Source organism: Dendropsophus ebraccatus, chromosome 9 (genome assembly GCF_027789765.1).
Source record: "Dendropsophus ebraccatus isolate aDenEbr1 chromosome 9, aDenEbr1.pat, whole genome shotgun sequence".
Taxonomy (NCBI): Eukaryota; Metazoa; Chordata; class Amphibia; order Anura; family Hylidae; genus Dendropsophus; species Dendropsophus ebraccatus.
The window spans coordinates 108,542,020-108,561,333 of NC_091462.1; the positions used below are offsets into that span (position 1 = coordinate 108,542,020).

Genomic DNA, 19,314 nt, shown 5'->3' on the forward strand with positions numbered 1-19,314 from the left:
ATGGTCTCTACCCTATAATAACTGGTAATAGTACAGTATGATCTCTACCCTATAATATCTGGTAATAGTATGGTCTCTACCCTATAATATCTGGTAATAGTATGATCTCTACCCTATAATATCTGGTAATAGTACAGTATGGTCTCTACCCTATAATATCTGGTAATAGTACAGTATGGTCTCTACCCTATAATATCTGGTAATAGTACAGTGTGATCTCTACCCTATAATATCTGGTAATAGTATGATCTCTACCCTATAATATCTGGTAATAGTACAGTATGGTCTCTACCCTATAATACCTGGTAATAGTATGATCTCTACCCTATAATATCTGGTAATAGTACAGTATGGTCTCTACCCTATAATATCTGGTAATAGTACAGTATGATCTCTACCCTATAATACCTGGTAATAGTACAGTATGGTCTCTACCCTATAATATCTGGTAATAGTATGATCTCTACCCTATAATATCTGGTAATAGTACAGTATGGTCTCTACCCTATAATATCTGGTAATAGTACAGTATGATCTCTACCCTATAATACCTGGTAATAGTACAGTATGATCTCTACCCTATAATATCTGGTAGTAGTACAGTGTGATCTCTACCCTATAATATCTGGTAATAGTATGATCTCTACCCTATAATATCTGGTAATAGTACAGTATGGTCTCTACCCTATAATATCTGGTAATAGTACAGTATGATCTCTACCCTATAATATCTGGTAATAGTACAGTATGGTCTCTACCCTATAATATCTGGTAATAGTACAGTATGATCTCTACCCTATAATACCTGGTAATAGTACAGTATGGTCTCTACCCTATAATATCTGGTAATAGCGCAGTATGATCTCTACCCTATAATATCTGGTAATAGTACAGTATGGTCTCTACCCTATAATATCTGGTTAGGGCTATGTTCCCATAACATATTTTTCTGCCACTTTATGGCCATCATTTTGGATGGCTGTCATTTTGTTACAAGCCGACAAGCCTGGTCAGGCCAATGGCAGACAAGCTGCTGTTATTCTACTCTGTGGATGGGATAGAGGCCTCACAGAGAGAAGGGTCAAAAAACTATTTCAAACCTGGACTAGACTTCCCCCCCTAATACCTAAACGTATAGAGAGAAACGGTAGCAAGGTTTGGGTCATACTGCTTGGTTTTTGGAACATTTGGTTGGAGATACTGCACCTGGCAGAATAAGGCCTACATGTTCCCCTAACCCATACTACCATCCGGAGATACTACTCCTCCCTCTCCTCTCTCCTCCATCTGCCCAGACCAGTAGCGGATTATAATAGGTCCGTTTCGGGCGGTAGCCCAGGGCCCTGAGCTCCTGGGGGGGCCCATAGCCACCAAAAAAGACTTCTACTTCTAGTGGTGTATTGTCACCTGGCTACAGTTCTGCCATGATTTGCCTTTTTAATGCAATTTTGCACAAATCAGGGCATCATGCCATTATTTATCCCGTATTATGAAAACTATGCTAGTTCTACCATTGTTACAGTGGGTTGAGGGGACCCAAGCTTGTTCAACAGCCCGGAGCCTATGGTAAAGTTAATTCGCCCCTGGCCCAGACCATTCTATTTGCTACCGTCTAGCTCCTCCCTCCCAAAGAAATCCCCCCTATCCCCCCTTCCCTCTTCGATATTTTATATAGTTACTTCTAGATCATGGAGCGCTGATTTTCCAGGCTCTGCCGCCTACTATTTTTCACTTCTCATCCACAATTATTACTAGATTGTTTTCATTACTTGATCCTCCCCTCATTTTTTGTTCTCCCTCCCCGTTTTGTTTGAAAATTTTTTAAATCTTAATAAAAACATTATTAGGCTATGTTCATACAACGTATTTTTTCGTATTTATACGGCCGTTGTTCCAATTTGCAACCACGGCGGTATAAATGCGAAAAAATACGTTGGCCGGCTGTCTATGGGATCCCGGCTGGAGCGTATACACGTAGTATACACTCGGGAACACTCGGGAACCCAACTGACATGTCAGTTTTCTGCGGCTGCTTTTCAGTGTAATAGCGGCCGTAGGAAACCCTGTCGGTGCACACTATGAAGCGAGCGGCTTCAGCATCAGAACTCTGCGGGCTGAAAGATCATCCGGCCTGTACTGCAGTACCGTCCGGGATGATCTTTCCAGAGACTGCCCGCTCCGTGACCTGGCCGGTCTCTTACACCATGTGAATATGGCCTTAGGGTGCGTTCACATGTACAGGAGTACAGGATCCTGTATGTGTGAACGCACCCTAATTACAAAGAATTTTTTTTTTTTAAATCTAATGACAGCTTGGCAGCTCACTAGTTAACAGGTTACCTTTGCCTTAGGTGTCAGTGGAGCAGATGCTGCACATTGTCATTTCTTCTACTGTAACCAAGAGTAAAAGAGAAGTCGTGGTAAGGCGCTGCTGCACCTTTGTTTTTGCAATGGCAGACTTTAATTTTGCATGAAATATGCAGCAAAACTGGGAAAAAAGAATTTGTGTTGTGAAATTGAAAAAAAAAAAATGCAATTTTTTTTTATTTCCGAGGTGTTTTGTCTTTATGCCTTTGCCCTGTGGTAAAACTGACATGTTATCTAAGTTCCTCAAGTCAGTCCAACCACAACGATAGATAACTTATACACCTTTTATTTTATTTTACTACTTTTATAAATTAAATGAATTAATGTGCAGTAAATCTGTATTTTTATCGGTCCCTCACTTGCGTATATATGCGACCTTTTGATCACTTTTTACAAATTTTTTTCTGTATTCGATGTGACAAAAAAAATCTGCAATTTTGCACTTTTACGTTTCGGTTGCTTACTATGCAAGATCATGGATCTAATAATTTAATAGTTCGATAGCAATGATGTTTATTTTTTTATAAAAAAAATTGAAAATGGGAGGAGTGATTTAAAATTTTATTATGGGATTTCTTGTATACAGGGGAAAAACGAATTTTCTTTTTACACTTATTTCTAGTTCCCCCAGGGAAACTATGATTGCTCATAGAGATTAATGCAGGACCTTTGTACTGCATTGATCAATGTTCTCTGTAGCAGCCTCTGAGGCAGCCTGTAGCAACTGCCGAGTTTGGACAGCGTCAGAATGTTGCAGAGGCACCCCGGCGGTAAGTATAATGGATCGGCTATCACGGGAAGCCAATCCTCCCCAAATCGATCACTCTGTGTGGCTATTAGTGGTATGGAGAGGGGTCATGTTGTGAGCCCTATCTATACCCCTTAAACGGCAAAGAGGCATAAGTTTACATCCTTTGTCATTAAAGGGTTAATAGCACAGCAGGATCGCTACATTAAAATTTCCTTAGCATAGATGCTACCAAGTTTCCGTACCCTTTGTGCTGCAGGTAGAGTGAAATCTAGCTTTGTTCTGAGTCATGTGACCCGGTGTAGTCCAGAATATAGACTTTCTGTGTAGTTCCTGAGCAGAAAGATGGTGGCCCCGCGTCTGGGAGCAGTAGGGTGTATGCGTCCTATATTATATTATAACCTACAAGCTGTAATTATAATGTCTTATGAACATGCTGAAACATTACAATGATCCAGGAAATATCTTCCCAATAAAACCTGGTGTGTAAATGATGTAAAGTTAGGTGATAAAGTTACACAATAAAATAAATAAAATACAATTTGTCTTCTCTCTTTTTTCCTTGAAGCCCACCCCCAATTTCACTGACTACGGCTATTGTAGAGTAAAGATGCTCCCAGCCTATGTGAAAGTCCAAAAGACTGAACAGGTAATGAAATAGCTCTTCGTCCTCAATACATCTCAATATTACTTGGTGCTGGACTTGGGTTTGGACCCTGGTATGTTTCTGATGCTCTCCTGAGAAGGTCCGCTTCTACCACTGGTCCAATGTCAAACGTTTCACCTCGGCCCTATGGTGGTGGGACTTGGGTGTGGGGTCTCCAGTGCGCGAAGCCAAAAATTTATTTCCCAATTACTCTCAATGGTTGGTCCACAGCCGAGGTTGGCCACTCTTCTTATTCCATGGGTTTTCTCTTCTTCTGTGGACAATTTTAGTCAAGGGTAAAGAACGCAATGGAGTCATCAAACCGGCCAATAGATTCAATCATGGTGGCCATACCATACACATGTAAAAGGTGGTGTCATTTTGCTTCTCCTACACAACTACATTCAAACTTCTTGTTTTCCAGGAGATTTCGGGACGGTGGAAAATGAAGATTTCCTTGAGATCGGTGGTGGCGGTGGCAGTCCTAATGTCTGTCCTTTTTCTGATTTTTAACCAGAGTAAAGTACAGGTAACTCAATGATAAAGACAAACATATTCTTATTGTTTTAGTGGGCTGTCCATGAGAGGACATGATGTCACTGGTTACCGTGACATCACAGGGAAGGCTTTAATCTATTGGGTCGGGTCACCAGTGTGAGATATTACAGCTATAATTCTTAGATCCAAAAGTTTCTTTAGCACTGAATCGGAAAAACAAAACTATGAGTGATAAGAAACCTAGAATCTGGAATTTTTTTAGGTTGAAAATCCCCAAATAGGGTTGGGATAATAATCACTTCATAGGCCTCAGGAGAATAGAGGAAGTGAGCTCCACTCACCTGAATCACATGGATCAGGGCTCTTCTTGTTTGTCAGTTGGAGCAGCAAGGTCATGTGACCCCTACAAGCTATATTGAAAGACAAAGGGGACTAACAAAGGGCAGGGGTTTAAGAGACAAGCAATTTTTAGTCTTCTGATTGGCTTTTTTGGGGAACTGGTGGACTCGGCTTCCTTCTGTTTACCATGATGTCCCATTCATGTAGGAACTACCTACTCTGCCAATCGCTGGTCATATCGATGACCTGCCTCTGACAGTTAATGGTTCCTGCAGGGTTGGCCCGTCATTGGAAGCAGAAAGACACTAAAAGCAATGGGGACCAGAAGCTGCCAGAACAGCATCAGTGGTAGATCAAGGCAGGTGGCTCTAGGGCCCTTGTCACATACAAAATAAACAATTCAAATATAGTCTGCATTGTCATAAGAGTCACAATTATTAACACATCATTTATCCTGCATTGTAAAAACTATTTAAAAAAAAAAACAATGCTGGTATTTTGTTTTGTTTTTTGGTCACCTTGGAGTGATTAAAGTGCCATATGTACCCCAAAGTAGTGGCTATAAAAAAATGGGGAAAAAAGGTGTAAAAAGGCAAATAAAGTATAAGATAGAGCTGTTTCTAACTTCTTTTAAAGTGGGACTGTCACTTGGCATAAATAGAGAAGAGAGTCAGAAGTTGTGATCTCCCTCTTTTCTGCAGGAAAGGGAATGTATGAGGACCATGTCCTGCAACAAGAAGCAAGACAGAGAGTGAGAAGCACTAGACCGAGTGTTTCTCCTGACTCGTTCAGTGATCGGTAGAGGTGGGAGCACCCAGACCCCAACGCCGATCAAAACTTTTGTCATACCTTCTTGACAATGACACTTTGAAGTTCCAATCCATCATTAGATATACAACTATTCCTCCAAGCCACCATATTTTCTAGAAGTTTTCCCCATGAAATGAACCTGAAGGGGTTATGGCTTGTGCAAATGAGCCTATTTATAGGATTTTTAGATTTTTTAGGGGGTAATCTTTTTATATGTTACTTTACCATTTTAGGTCCCTAAGATAAACATGCTTCAGCTGTGTAACTGCCAGTCATCCAATACGGCCCCCAGTTCGGCCGGCCCGATGGCAACAGACGCTGAAATCGAATCCCTATTCAACAAGATTGACAAGCTAGTTCCCCAACGGACAATCGGTGATATAGTCAAGGCGACCAGCACAAAAACGACCACAGCCATTATTATCAACCCCAAATCTAAGTATTGCATCGGGGACCAGCTACAGGTTGAAGTGACTGCCTATGACTATGCCGGGAACAGGAAATCTTACGGTGGAGACTACTTGAGGGCAAGAATATACTCACCTGAAACGAACAGTAGCGCCAGTGGAGCCATCACAGACAATAAAGATGGGACATACCTGGTCAAATTCACATTATTCTGGTCGGGGTCCGTCCGTGTATCCATATTACTAATGCACCCTAGTGAGGCCGTCTCTGCTTTATGGAGAGCGAAGAACCAGGGTTTTTCCAATATCAAGTACACAGGAAACTTCACAAGTGCAACGGAGTATGTGAACAGTGAATGTGGCTTTGAGTTGGACACGGATGAGGAAGTCTGCCGCTATGTGGACAAGAGAGATCAAGAGGCCTTCTACTGCATTAAGCCAAAGGAATACCCCTGTGAGGCCTTAACCCACATGAATTCCGTCAATCGGGACCACTCATATCTGACTGAGGTGGAGCAGCTTCTTCTCAACAGGTAACTATTAGATTAAATCACATAGAAATAATGAATATAACTTTAAACTCCCCAACAAAGTAACGGTCCAGACAGTGTCCTGAGCAGGTCTTTAGCATAGACAGGCCTTAGGTCCACCAGGCTCCTGTCCCCCCTATTACCATAGACAGGCCTTAGGTCCACCAGGCTTGTGTCACCTGTATCTATTACCATAGACAGGCCATAGGTCTACCAGTCCCCCATCTATTACCATAGACAGGACTTAGGTCTATTAGACTCCTGTCCCCTGTATCTATTACCACAGACAGGCAATAGGTCCACCACCCGTCCCCTGTATCTATTACCATAGACAGACCTTGGGTCCACAAGGCTCCTGACCTCCCTATTACCAAAGACAGGTCTCTGTTTCCATAGACAGGCCTTAGGTCTACCAGACTCCAGTCCCCCTATCTATTACTATAGACAGGACTTATGTCCACCAGCAGGGGCTGGCTGGCAAATTTTAGCCCGGGGGGCAAGTACACAGCACTGGCCCATGAGTAGCAGGCTGGCGGCCCATCCTTAAAGGACCACTCTGGCCTCTAACCTCTTACCTATAACATCTTCGGTCCTTCCAGTCATTGGTGACCAAATATCCTACTGTGCCCTGTGAAAGGGTCAGAACTCACTTTCCTGTATAAGTCTATGGGGCGGCTCAGTGATGACACGAAACGGTTCCATAGACAGATGCTAGGAAAGCTGGGTGACCTCCATCACACTGAGTATAAGATGCTGGGAAAGCTGGGGTTACTGTATTTTTACAATAGTTTATATCACTCGATGTACTTCTGTATATATGTCTCCTCTATGTACTCTTGTATATATATGTATCCTCTATGTACTACTGTATATATGCCTCCCCCTGTATATATGTATCCTCTATGTACTGCTGTATATATGTATCCTCTATGTAGCAGGGACACATGCAGGCAGGGGCATTTCCGGGATAAGCGAGGGGGTGGGGGTGGGGATAGCGGGACACATGGTGCCTCCATCTAGGTAGAGTGTAGTAGTGGAGGTATAGTGGATAAGGGGTGTAGTAGTACAGATATAGATATGGGGTGTATTAGTAATACAGATGAGGGGCATTAGTAGTAGTAGTAGAGGTAAAGATGAAGGGTGAGGTAGTACAGGTATAGATATGGGGTGTATTAGTAATACAGATGAGGGGGATTAGTAGTAGTACAGGTAAAGATGAGGGGTGTATTAGTAGTAAAGATGAGGGGAATTAGTAGTACAGGTATAGATGAGGGGTGTAGTAGAAGTAGTAGTAGTAGTACAGGTATAGATGAGGGGTGTAGTAGTAATAAAGGTATAAATGAGAGGTGACAGGGGCATACTGGGGGAAACTGGGGCAGCTGGGCGTGATTGGGGCAGGAGTGCACATATCCCTCCTCCTCTCACCCCGGCACACAGGTTCCCCTCCCGGCCACACGTGCAGGTCCCCGGTCTCTGGAGGAGGCCGCAGGCAGGGCTGTATTAACAGCTGCTGCTGCCCTAGGCACTAAACCTGAAGACGCCCCATCTTCACGCACCTATTGGCGATACCAGACCTGACCAATACCACCATACCCCCCACCCCCCTGGAAAAGACACCAGATTTACTGGCAAGTCTGAACGGGAGAAGGGAAACTAAAAAAATAAAAACAAAAGAATTAGTTTTTTCTGACCCCCTGCTCCCTGGTGCTGCCCCCCTGCAAGGTGCTGCCCTAGGCATCGGACCACAGGTGCCTAGTGGTAAATACGGCCCTGGCCGCAGGGACTGTAGTGGTGATAGCGTCACTGCCATTACTGGAGCTGTACAGCGGGATCGGGGATGCAGATCCCGCTGTTCAGCTCCAGGACCTGAAGCGACGCTATCACCACTACAGTCCCTGCAGCCTCCTCCAGAGACCAGGGACCTGCACGTGTGGCCGGGAGGGGAACTGGATGTGATATGTATAGCTGGGGCAGGTCAGTCGCGGCTCTGTTAGGCGGACTGCCCGACCGCCCTGCACCTCACCTCCGGCCCGACACTCCACGCACCGCACGCACCGCAGTGATTTTTTGTGAAAATTTAATTTATGATTTTAATCGAAATCGATTATAACCTTCTGGGCAAATTTATTTGATTAATCGCCCAGCCCTAACTCCTCTGTATGTCTCCTCCTGTATATATGTATACTCTATGTACCCCTGTATATATGTCTCCTCCTGTATATATGTCTCCTCTATATACTCCTCTGTATGTCTCCTCCTGTATATATGTATCCTCTATGTACTGCTGTGTATGTCTCCTCCTGTATATATGTATCCTCTATATACTCCTCTGTATGTCTCCTCCTGTATATATGTATCCTCTATGTACTGCTGTGTATGTCTCCTCCTGTATATATGTATCCTCTATATACTCCTCTGTATGTATCCTCTATGTACTGCTGTGTATGTCTCCTCCTGTATATATGTATCCTCTATATACTCCTCTGTATGTCTCCTCCTGTATATATGTATCCTCTATGTACTGCTGTGTATGTCTCCTCCTGTATATATGTATCCTCTATATACTCCTGTGTATGTCTCCTCCTGTACATATGTATCCTCTATATACTCCTGTGTATGTCTCCTCCTGTATATATGTATACTCTATGTACCCCTGTATATATGTCTCCTCCTGTATATATGTATACTCTATGTACCCCTGTATATATGTCTCCTCCTGTATATATGTCTCCTCTATATACTCCTCTGTATGTCTCCTCCTGTATATATGTATCCTCTATGTACTGCTGTGTATGTCTCCTCCTGTATATATGTATCCTCTATATACTCCTCTGTATGTCTCCTCCTGTATATATGTATCCTCTATGTACTGCTGTGTATGTCTCCTCCTGTATATATGTATCCTCTATATACTCCTCTGTATGTATCCTCTATGTACTGCTGTGTATGTCTCCTCCTGTATATATGTATTCTCTGTATACTCCTCTGTATGTCTCCTCCTGTATATATGTATCCTCTATGTACTGCTGTGTATGTCTCTTCCTGTATATATGTATCCTCTATGTACCCTTGTATATATGTCTCCTCCTGTATATATGTATCCTCTATGTACCCTTGTATATATGTCTCCTCCAGTATATATGTATCCTCTATGTACTCCTCTGTAGGTCTCCTCCTGTATATATGTGTCCTCTATATACTCCTCTGTATGTCTCCTCCTGTATATATGTATCCTCTATGTACCCGCTGTGTATGTCTCCTCTTGTATATATGTATCCTCTATATACTCCTCTGTATGTCTCCTCCTGTATATATGTATCCTCTATATACTCCTCTGTATGTCTCCTCCTGTATATATGTATCCTCTATGTACTGCTGTGTATGTCTCCTCTTGTATATATGTATCCTCTATATACTCCTCTGTATGTCTCCTCCTGTATATATGTATCCTCCTGTGTAGGTCTCCTGTATATATGTATCCTCCTGTATATATGTATCCTCTATGTCAGGAATAGGGAACCTTGGCTCTTCAGCTGTTGCAAAACTACAACTCCCATCATCTATGGTAAGCCTATGGCTGCCCAGGTATGATGAGAGTTGTAGTTTTGCAACATCTGAAGAGCCAAGGTTCCCTCCCCCTGCCCTATGGCCTGCTGTGTAGATGTCCTCCTGTGTAGGTACCTGGCTTCCTGCAGACACCATCTTCTTGGTCTTCAGGCTCTTCTAGCCCAGACACAGGAGAACCAGCTGGGAGGAGAGAGCGGCCTCTGGTGGCCGGAGGAAGATACTGCGTACAGCAGTTTGCTTTTTACCATAAGCCTCATAGGCTTATAGGAAAGCATAATGGCCATAAAGGGGGCGGGGCTTAACGTCATGGGGGGCGGGGCTTCAGCGGCCGCTTCCATCACAGTCCGGATCCACAGCACAGCCACAGGTAAATATGACAGAAGAGGGCGGGGCTGTAAGCAGGGGAGGCACTGAGGACTCCAGCCAGCTGTCAGCCGCCATGCGGCCCTGACAACTGGGGGAAGAGCGGCCCGGGGGGCATGTGCCCCCCTGCCCCCCGGCCCAGCCCGCCCCTGTCCACCAGGCTTCTGTCCTCTGTATCTATTACCATAGACAGGCCTTGGGTCCACCAGGCCCTTGTCCTCTTTATCTATTACCATAGACAGGCCTTAGGTCTACCAGAATCCAGTCCCCCTATCTATTACTATAGACAGGACTTAGGTCCATCAGACTTCTGTCCTCTTTATCTACATAGTTACATAGTTAATACGGTTGAAAAAAGACACATGTCCATCAAGTTCAACCAAGGAAGGGATGGATACAGGGAAGGGGGAGGGGTGATAAGTTCTATACATATGCATTTATATTATTTTGGTCTAAGAACTTGTCTAGGCCGGTTTTGAAGCCCTCTACTGTTTTTGCTGTGACCAGATCCTGGGGTAGACTGTTCCACAGATTCACAGTTCTCATGCTAAAGAAGACTTGTCGCCTCCGGAGATTGAACCTTTATTTCTCCAGGCGGAGGCAGTGCCCTCTTGTCCTTTGAGGGGGTTTTACCCGGAACATCTTTTCCCCATATTTCTTGTAGGGGCCATTTATATATTTAAATAAATTAATCAGATCTCCCCTTAAACGTCTCTTCTCCAGACTAAACAAATGTAATTCTTTTAATCTCTCCTCATAACTAAGATGCTCCATTCCCCTTATTAGTTTAGTTGCCCGTCTTTGTACCCTCTCCATCCTTTTTATAAATCGGGTTCCAAAACTGGACGGCATACTCCAGATGGGGCCGCACCAAGGCTTTATAAGTGGTAATATTATATCCCTGTCCCGAGAGTCCAGGCCTGTTTTAATGCATGACAATATCCTGCTGGCCTTAGAAGCAGCTGACTGACATTGTGTACTGTTCTGTAGTCTATTATCTACAAGGACACCCAGATCCTTCTCCATCAGTGACTCTCCCAGAGTAACTCCCCCCAGGACATAGGATGCTGCAGGTTATTACTCCTCTAGGACATATGATGCATGTGGGTTATTAGTACCCAGGTGCATAACTTTACATTTATCCACATTGAACCTCATTTGCCAAGTGGACGCCCAAACACTCAGTGTGTCTAAGTCATCCTGTAACATCTGCACATCCTCCATAGACTGTACTGTACTACAAAGCTTGGTGTTATCTGCAAAGATTATACGATTATTAAGCCAGTTTCAATCCAGTTACACATTAAACTTTCCAAACCGATAGACTTTAACTTACCCATCAGACGTCCATGAGGAACCGTGTCAAACGCTTTAGCAAAATCCAGGTACACGATATCCACAGCCGCGCCGCCATCCAGGCTTCTACTCACCTCTTCGTAGAAACATATCAGGTTGGTTTGGCAGCTTCTGTCCTTAGTAAAACCATGCTGGTTATCACTTATAATACTATTAGCCACTACATATTCCTGGATGTAGTCCCTTATAAGCCCCTCAAATAGTTTCCCCACAATGGACGTTAAGCTTACAGGTCTATAGTTACCTGGGGAAGTTCGAGAGCCCTTTATGAAAATCGGCATTACATTTGCCTTACGCCAGTCCCTCGGCACAATACCAGTAAGCAAAGAATCACTGAATATTTCATACAAGGGTAGAGAAATTACAGAACTGAGTTCCCTAAGAACTCTGGGGTGCAATCCATCAGGCCCTGGAGCTTTGGTTACATTGAGTTTATTTAATTTATCTTGGACTATATCGATAGTAAACCAGTTCAGTACATTACATGTGTTAGCAGCACTGGCCCCACCCACCTCAGTACTGGCCCCACCCACCACAGCTCCATCCTCTTTTGTATATACAGAACTGAAGAACCCATTAAGTAACTCAGCTTTCTCCTGAGCCCCAGTTATTAACTCCCCGTCACCATTATTTAGGGGTCCTACATGCTCTGTTTTTTTGCATTAATATATTTGAAGAATTTTTTGGGGTTTCTTTTGCTATCTATAGCTACCTGCCTTTCATTGTGAATTTTTGCTGCTTTTATTACATTTTTACAGGTTTTGTTGACTTCTTTGTAATGTTTAACGTCTAAAGCTGACCCCTCTGATTTATATTTTTTGAATGCCCCTTTTTTCTCATTTATAGCCCTTCTAACCTCGGTTGTAAGCCATGTGGGATTGGATTTTAACCGTTTATATTTGTTACCCATAGGAATATATTTGGCAGTAGTTATTTAATGTGGATTTGAAGATTTCCCATTTATTAGCTGTATCCGTATGTGACAGCAGCCGCTCCCAGTCTATGCCCTGAAGTTTTGCCCTTAACCCAGGAAAATTGGCCCTTTTAAAATTAAGAGTTTTTGCCCTCCCCACATGTTTTCTTTTCTACACTTTTAAGCTAAAAGTCACTATATTGTGGTCACTATTCCCCAGGTGTTCATGGACAGTGACATCCCCAACCAGCTCAGCGTTGTTAGAAATAACCAGATCCAACAAGGCATCACTTCTAGTTGGCTCCTCTTTTCTATTACCATAGACAGGCCTTGGGTCCACCAGGCCCTTGTCCTCTGTATCAATTACCATAGTCAGGCCTTAGTTCCACCAGGCTCCCGTCCTCTGTACCTATTACCATAGACAGGCCTTGGGTCCACCAGGCCCTTGTCCTCTGTATCAATTACCATAGACAGGCCTTAGTTCCACCAGGCTCCCGTCCTCTGTACCTATTACCATAGACAGGCCTTGGGTCCACCAGGCCCTTGTCCTCTGTATCAATTACCATAGATAGGTCTTAGTTCCACCAGGCCCTTGTCCTCTGTACCTATTACCATAGACAGGCCTTAGTTCCACCAGGCTCCTCACCTCTGTAGCTATTACCATAGACAGGCCTTACGGCTGTGTGACTTGGAAGGAAGGAGACTCCACAGATAATTTGAGGTTTGTGACCACAATGAATCCAAATAATGATGTTATTGTAGTTTTGTTGGGGTATTGTACAGCATTGTATTAGGTTACTTCATATATAAAGCTGTGACTTGGTACCTTTATGTTCATAATATTTCAGCACAGTATGGCAACATTACATAGCGATTGCTATGCAGACACTATACAGTACAGTAACTTTAGTAGTGTATGGAGGTGGCCCTGTATAATCATACACCATGACTACAGAAGGTATTACACAGGTATTCACGAATGTTTTCACACCCTGTTTAATAACCCTGTAATAATCCGGTTCATCTGATAACAATAGGCCTTTCATGGAAAGGATGCGGCTCTTATGTTATTGTTATTCTTTTACTATGGAGAATTCATTTGTTTTTTAGGTCAAATATTGGATTAGAAATTACAAAGGCTTTAAAACCGATCACTGTCCAAAAGTGTGGCCGTAAGTATGTTTTATAGGTTTAGACCATTACTAGTCCAGCCATACATGATCCCACATGGTTGTGGCTGTAGCGGGGTCAGGGGTCGTCTTGGTAGCACAGCTAAGGGTATCCGATGGGGACACCAACAAGGGTACTAGATACAGGTTTAAAGGGGTATCCCAAGATGTATCCATGAGCCCCTGTCTACTGCGTATGGGATAACAAGCTGATTGGTTGGGGGTCCAACTGTTGGGACCCCCACAGATTGCCAAATGAACAGTGTAGCAGCCGCTACTCTATTCACTGTCAATGAGAGTTGAATGGAGTGGCATGCAGTTGAGCATCCTTTTTATTCTCCGTTCTCATGATCTGTGGGGGTCCCGGAGATCAGACCCCATCCATCAGCTTTTTACCATCTATGCTGTGGATAAGGGATAACTTTTAATTTTGGGATAGCCTCTTTAAGGAGAAATTAGTATGAACCAAAGCCTAGCTATGACTGATAGCGTTCTAACAGAAGCTGATGGGATGACCACCATGGATGACCGCCCGTCTACTATATGCCAGCCCCATACATTCCCATGGCCATTGTCTTGCCACGTCCTCATCCCTATAAATAGATAATATATCAGGGATTCCAAGTAGCCTGCAGTGGATACAAAGGAACCACGTCACCCATTTTCCTTGAAAGTATAATATGCTCTTTCATACCTATCAATTAGAACCAGGTTTATGAGCTGCTGCCAGGCGATGAATAACACTATAATGTTCCCCACCCTGTATCCTGTAATCACCGTCACATTGTAATGGCAGGAAAATTACACATTCTCCGCATTAGGAAATCGCTCCTGACTCTGAAGCCGACTTTATTATCTGTGTATCTAGACAGGGGTGTGAACGGCAGACCCTAAGGAAAGGGTCCATGGCCAATGACCAGGCTTCTATGAACACCGCAGACGGATATAATGTAAATCAATATTTGTTTCTCTGTGTTTTTTTTCCTTTAGAAAAACAATCGCCACTGACTCAGAAATGCAGCCTGGGGTCCTATTACCCCATCCCAAGTGGATACTTCCATTACAATGTGTGGCGTCCCCTACACTGCCAGATGTCACCATTCACTGAAAACAATAAGCTAAAAGACTTCCTTAAGGGGAAAAGGCTCTTTCTTTTGGGAGACTCCACAGTTCGACAATATATAAGGCACTTTGCAGAGAACCTTAAGTGTGAGTACTGATAAGGGGCAAGGACCCCGAAACAGATGGTGACATTGGTTCACAAGGGAGCTACCTATAGATGGCACCAGCGTTTTCTTCCTTCTGAAGGATCTATCCTCTAATATATCTATCTATTTATCCATCCATAAATCACTTATTTAACTTTGATCAATATAATGGGTTGATAAAAGTACCCATTGCAGTACCACAAACCTGGTGAACAGAAAGGCTATGCTGTTTATTGTATAAAGAATATATCTATCTTTCTAAATCTCTTATATCTCCATCTCACTCACCTATCTATCTATCTATCTATCTATCTATCTATCTATCTATCTATCTACCTATCCCTTGTTTATTAATATTTAGAACATTGCTTAAAATCTTAGGATGATGCGAAGACCCATTGCAGTTCCACATATCTAGTGAACAGAAAACTTGTGTTAAATCACTATATGTGATTTATTGCAGAAAAACAATATTCTCTTTCTTTCTTAAATTTATTTCTTATCTATTGATCTATCTATCTACCTATCTATCTATCATCTCACTTCATGGTATCTATTTTCTTTCTTATGTGCTTTGTTTCAGTTGTTGATTATTTCAATCACACATATGCTGTCTGTCTATCTATCTATCTATCTATCTATCTATCTATCTATCTATTTATACTTCAACTCCCATTCTAAAGGCCCTATTACACCAAAAGATGTCTGACAGATTATCTTACAGATTTTTTCAGCCAAAGCCAGGAATGAATTTGAAAAGAGGAGAAATCTCAGTCTTATCTTTACAACCTGTTCTCTGTTTATAGTCCGTTTATAGTCCGTTATCTGTCAGATAATCTGTAGGACATCTTGTGGTGTAATAGGGCCCTAACTATATATTATCTATTTATTTATCTATCCATCCATCATATCATATGTATTAATGTATTAATATTTATAATGTTACCTTATGAAGTGGGTTGATAAGAGGACCCATTGCGGTACCGGAAACCTGGTGAACAGAAAACCTGCGTTGTTTCTTGTAAAAAATATATATCTCTTTCTATCCCACATCTATCTATCTATCTATCTATGTTGTATTCCCCCAAATTTTTTACTTATGTTCTTTTTTCAGTTGTGAATTATTTCAACCACACAGAAGATGAGATGCAATCTTGGCAGAAGACTCTTCTAGCACTAAACCAAGAAAATTTCATCTACATCCAGTGGAAGAAACATACTTTTCCATTTGTCAGCAAAACCTTCTACTCCATCAAAGAAGATGCGTACATGGCCCGCCAGATCGATCAGATCGGCGGAGGGGTAAACACAATCATTGTACTCACCTTAGGACAACACTTTAGACCTTTTCCATTACGGGTCTTCATCAGGTCAGCCATCAATGTCCGTAAGGCTGTAGAGAGGCTCTTTATCCGTAGTCCCACAACCAAAGTGATCATCAAGGAGGAGAATGCACGGGACATGGACATTGACCAGGAGAGGTTCAGTGACTTTCATGGGTACGTCCAGTATCTGCTGCTCAGGGAAATATTTCATGGGTTAGATGTTGGTTTTGTGGATGCTTTGGACATGACCATAGCTTATGCTTGTGATGTCATTCATCCCCCGCTGGAAGTTCTGGAGAACATCATCAGCATGTCCTTCACTCAGGCGTCTTAACATTGGCTCTTTTCTGGTAAATGATTACAGCTTTGAAGACCTTGAGATCCACAAATCATTTTCAGTCATAAACTCTTATTTTTCTGCCCATAGGGGGCAGCATATTTGTTATGTATCCTAGACAGGTCAAGAGCTGATGCTAGTAACCTTGTTCTCAGGGCAGATGAAACTACTGTCAACTCCATTGCAAATTACTCAACAATAACCACAGGAAGAGACCCTTTATAAGAAGGCGGGATTGACTGGACCTTTAGGGACTCCTTCCTTTCCACATTCATTCTAATATATCTGCAATTGTCTAACCCAATGCAATTTGCAAATTATATTGCAATATTGCATGTATGTGGTGCACCTTATAACTTGTCTTGATGACGGTAATCTGAAGGAAGCCCAGGCATGTCTTCACAAATGCCAGTGAAGGAATGGGCATTGATATTTTAAATAACCATTGTAATAAAGTAATCCATATTTATTTTTATTGTGAAATAACATAAAATCGTATTAAGTGGGAAACATGGTATGTTTGAGTGATACTACACCGCCATTATGTGGTAATATTGTATTACTACATGTTGTGGAACTGAATGAACTATGAAAACAGTGGGGGGCAGAAACACTCTTTCCCACAACAGCTGAGATACAGAGGAACCTTCAAGAATATTTTATACAGGGTATTATTAAAAAACTTTAATAAATACTGTCACTCTATGTCACTTATTGTGCGCACATTATTCTATGTATATTTATTTTATTCTAATTCTTCCTAAAAAGAAAAAAAAACACCCTATCTAATGTTCCTGAAATCTGGATATAAAGAGAAATAGGAAGTCAAAATAGATAGATATGAGATAGAGAGATAGATAGATAGATAGATAGATAGATAGATAGATAGATAGAAGAAAGGTACTTTACTAGCTACAGATTTATGGTACCGCAATGGGTCCTCTCATCAGCTCAATGTATTGAGAAATACTTAAAAATAAAGTACCATCAAGTACATTGCTCTAAGTTTTTTAGATGAATGGATCAGCGTAGGCACGGGGATGTTGGTGCCGCAGCCCTTTTTTCAAGCTGCCACCCTTTTCCCGCACACGGCGACAGCCTATTTCCAGTTGGCAGCCCAACATGAAGCATTGGGGGAAGAGCCGCCCCCCCCCCCCAGTGTGACGATCTCCCTTCTCATTTGTGACGTGACTACATTAGAATCAAAGAAGCTGCGTCAGAGAGGGGAGGGCGTTTTGTCACACTGGGGGCCTTCATGCTTCATGCCAGGAATAGACCGGCACCGCGCATGGGAAGTGGGCACCGTTTCAAAAAAAGGACCACGGCACCGGCCTCCCTGTGCCAACACCAATCCATTCATGTAAAAAACTTAAAGCAATGTACCTGATGGTGGTACATTTGCTTTAAACTCTATGATCCCTATTTTACATTACAACAAACTAGTGGAAGTTGGTCATACACTCTGGCTATACAGCTATAGACAGCCATACACTAGACATAGTTTACTGATCTTGTTGGGGTTCAAAGATCTTTCTAGTCCCTTAAAGGGGTAGTGCGGCGCTAAACAATTATTCACTAAATAACACACATTACAAAGTTATACAAATTTTGTAATGTATGTTATGTTAGTGAATCGCCCCCTTCCCCGTGTTTCCCCCCACCCACATCAGACCCGGAAGTGTAGTGCTCTATACATACCTGCCTCTTGCCGACCCCCGTCCGCCACCTTGCCAATGATGTCCCGTGCCAATGATGTCATCTTCGGACGGTCGGCCGAACCGCTCCGACCGCCCCTAGTGCCGGCCGCCCTCTGCCGCGTCATCAGCTGCTCAACCGCACTACACTTCTGGGTCTGGCGTGGGTGGGGGGAAACACGGGGAAAGGGGGCGATTCACTAACATAACATACATTGCAAAGTTGTATAACTTTGTAATGTGTGTTATTTAGTGAATAATTGTTTAGCGCCGCACTACCCCTTTAACAGCTTTTAAAAAAATTTACTTTTTTAAAAAAAAAAATAAATGTTCTTAAAAATGCTCTATTACCATCCTTATAACACTTTTATTCTTTGACCTACGGGGCCATGCGCCATGACCTGTACTTTCTATCAGTACCTTGTTTATATATATATATATGCAACTGTTTAACATTTTTTTATTACAATTTTTTCAGATTTGACGTGACCAAAAATCAGTGCTTTCGCATTTTGCCGTTTACTGAGTGAGATCAGGAATGTGATAATTTAATAGTTCGGGCGATTCCGGGCACAGCAATAACAAATATGTTTACTTATTTATTTTTATTTATAAAATGGGAGAAGAGGGGTGATTTAAACTTTTATTATGGGATGTGATTTTTCATTAATAAAAAAAAAATTGAACTTGAAGTCCTTCTATAATCTATATAATATATTTACTGCATTAATCCATGAGATCAGTACTCGATTACAATGGTCTGCTGGAGCCCATTGTAATCGAGTGCAGAGCTGGTATCAGCGTCATTGCGACACTGACCGCTGGCCCATCCTCAAGCCTGGATTGCCCCTCCGCAGTTGGGGGGGGGGGGTATTGGGTTTAGGGATGATTCACCCACTAGACCACCACCGATGGGGCTTTTGTACCATTTAAATGTAGCTGTCAGTATTGATGGCTGCATTTAAATTGTTATTTAGCCTAGGACGGTGATCGGCCCAATCGGGATTATCAGGAAGCGCTGCCGTTCAGAGCATGTG

The 19,314-nt window shown here is 42.5% G+C and overlaps 1 protein-coding gene across 1 annotated transcript in view; it reads left to right on the forward strand.

Annotated features, from left to right (window-relative positions):
* LOC138801450 (NXPE family member 4-like) overlaps window positions 1-18,153 on the forward strand; it is a 27,672-nt gene extending 9,519 nt beyond the window's left edge. Inside the window, exons 2-7 of the mRNA XM_069984294.1 lie at window positions 3,684-3,764; window positions 4,186-4,290; window positions 5,642-6,348; window positions 13,655-13,716; window positions 14,704-14,922; window positions 16,036-18,153. Of these exons, the coding sequence (XP_069840395.1) occupies window positions 3,726-3,764; window positions 4,186-4,290; window positions 5,642-6,348; window positions 13,655-13,716; window positions 14,704-14,922; window positions 16,036-16,580 (1,677 nt within the window). The 5' untranslated portion in view covers window positions 3,684-3,725 and the 3' untranslated portion in view covers window positions 16,581-18,153. The remainder of the gene's footprint in view (window positions 1-3,683; window positions 3,765-4,185; window positions 4,291-5,641; window positions 6,349-13,654; window positions 13,717-14,703; window positions 14,923-16,035) is intronic.
* The last annotated feature ends 1,161 nt before the right edge of the window (window positions 18,154-19,314 follow it).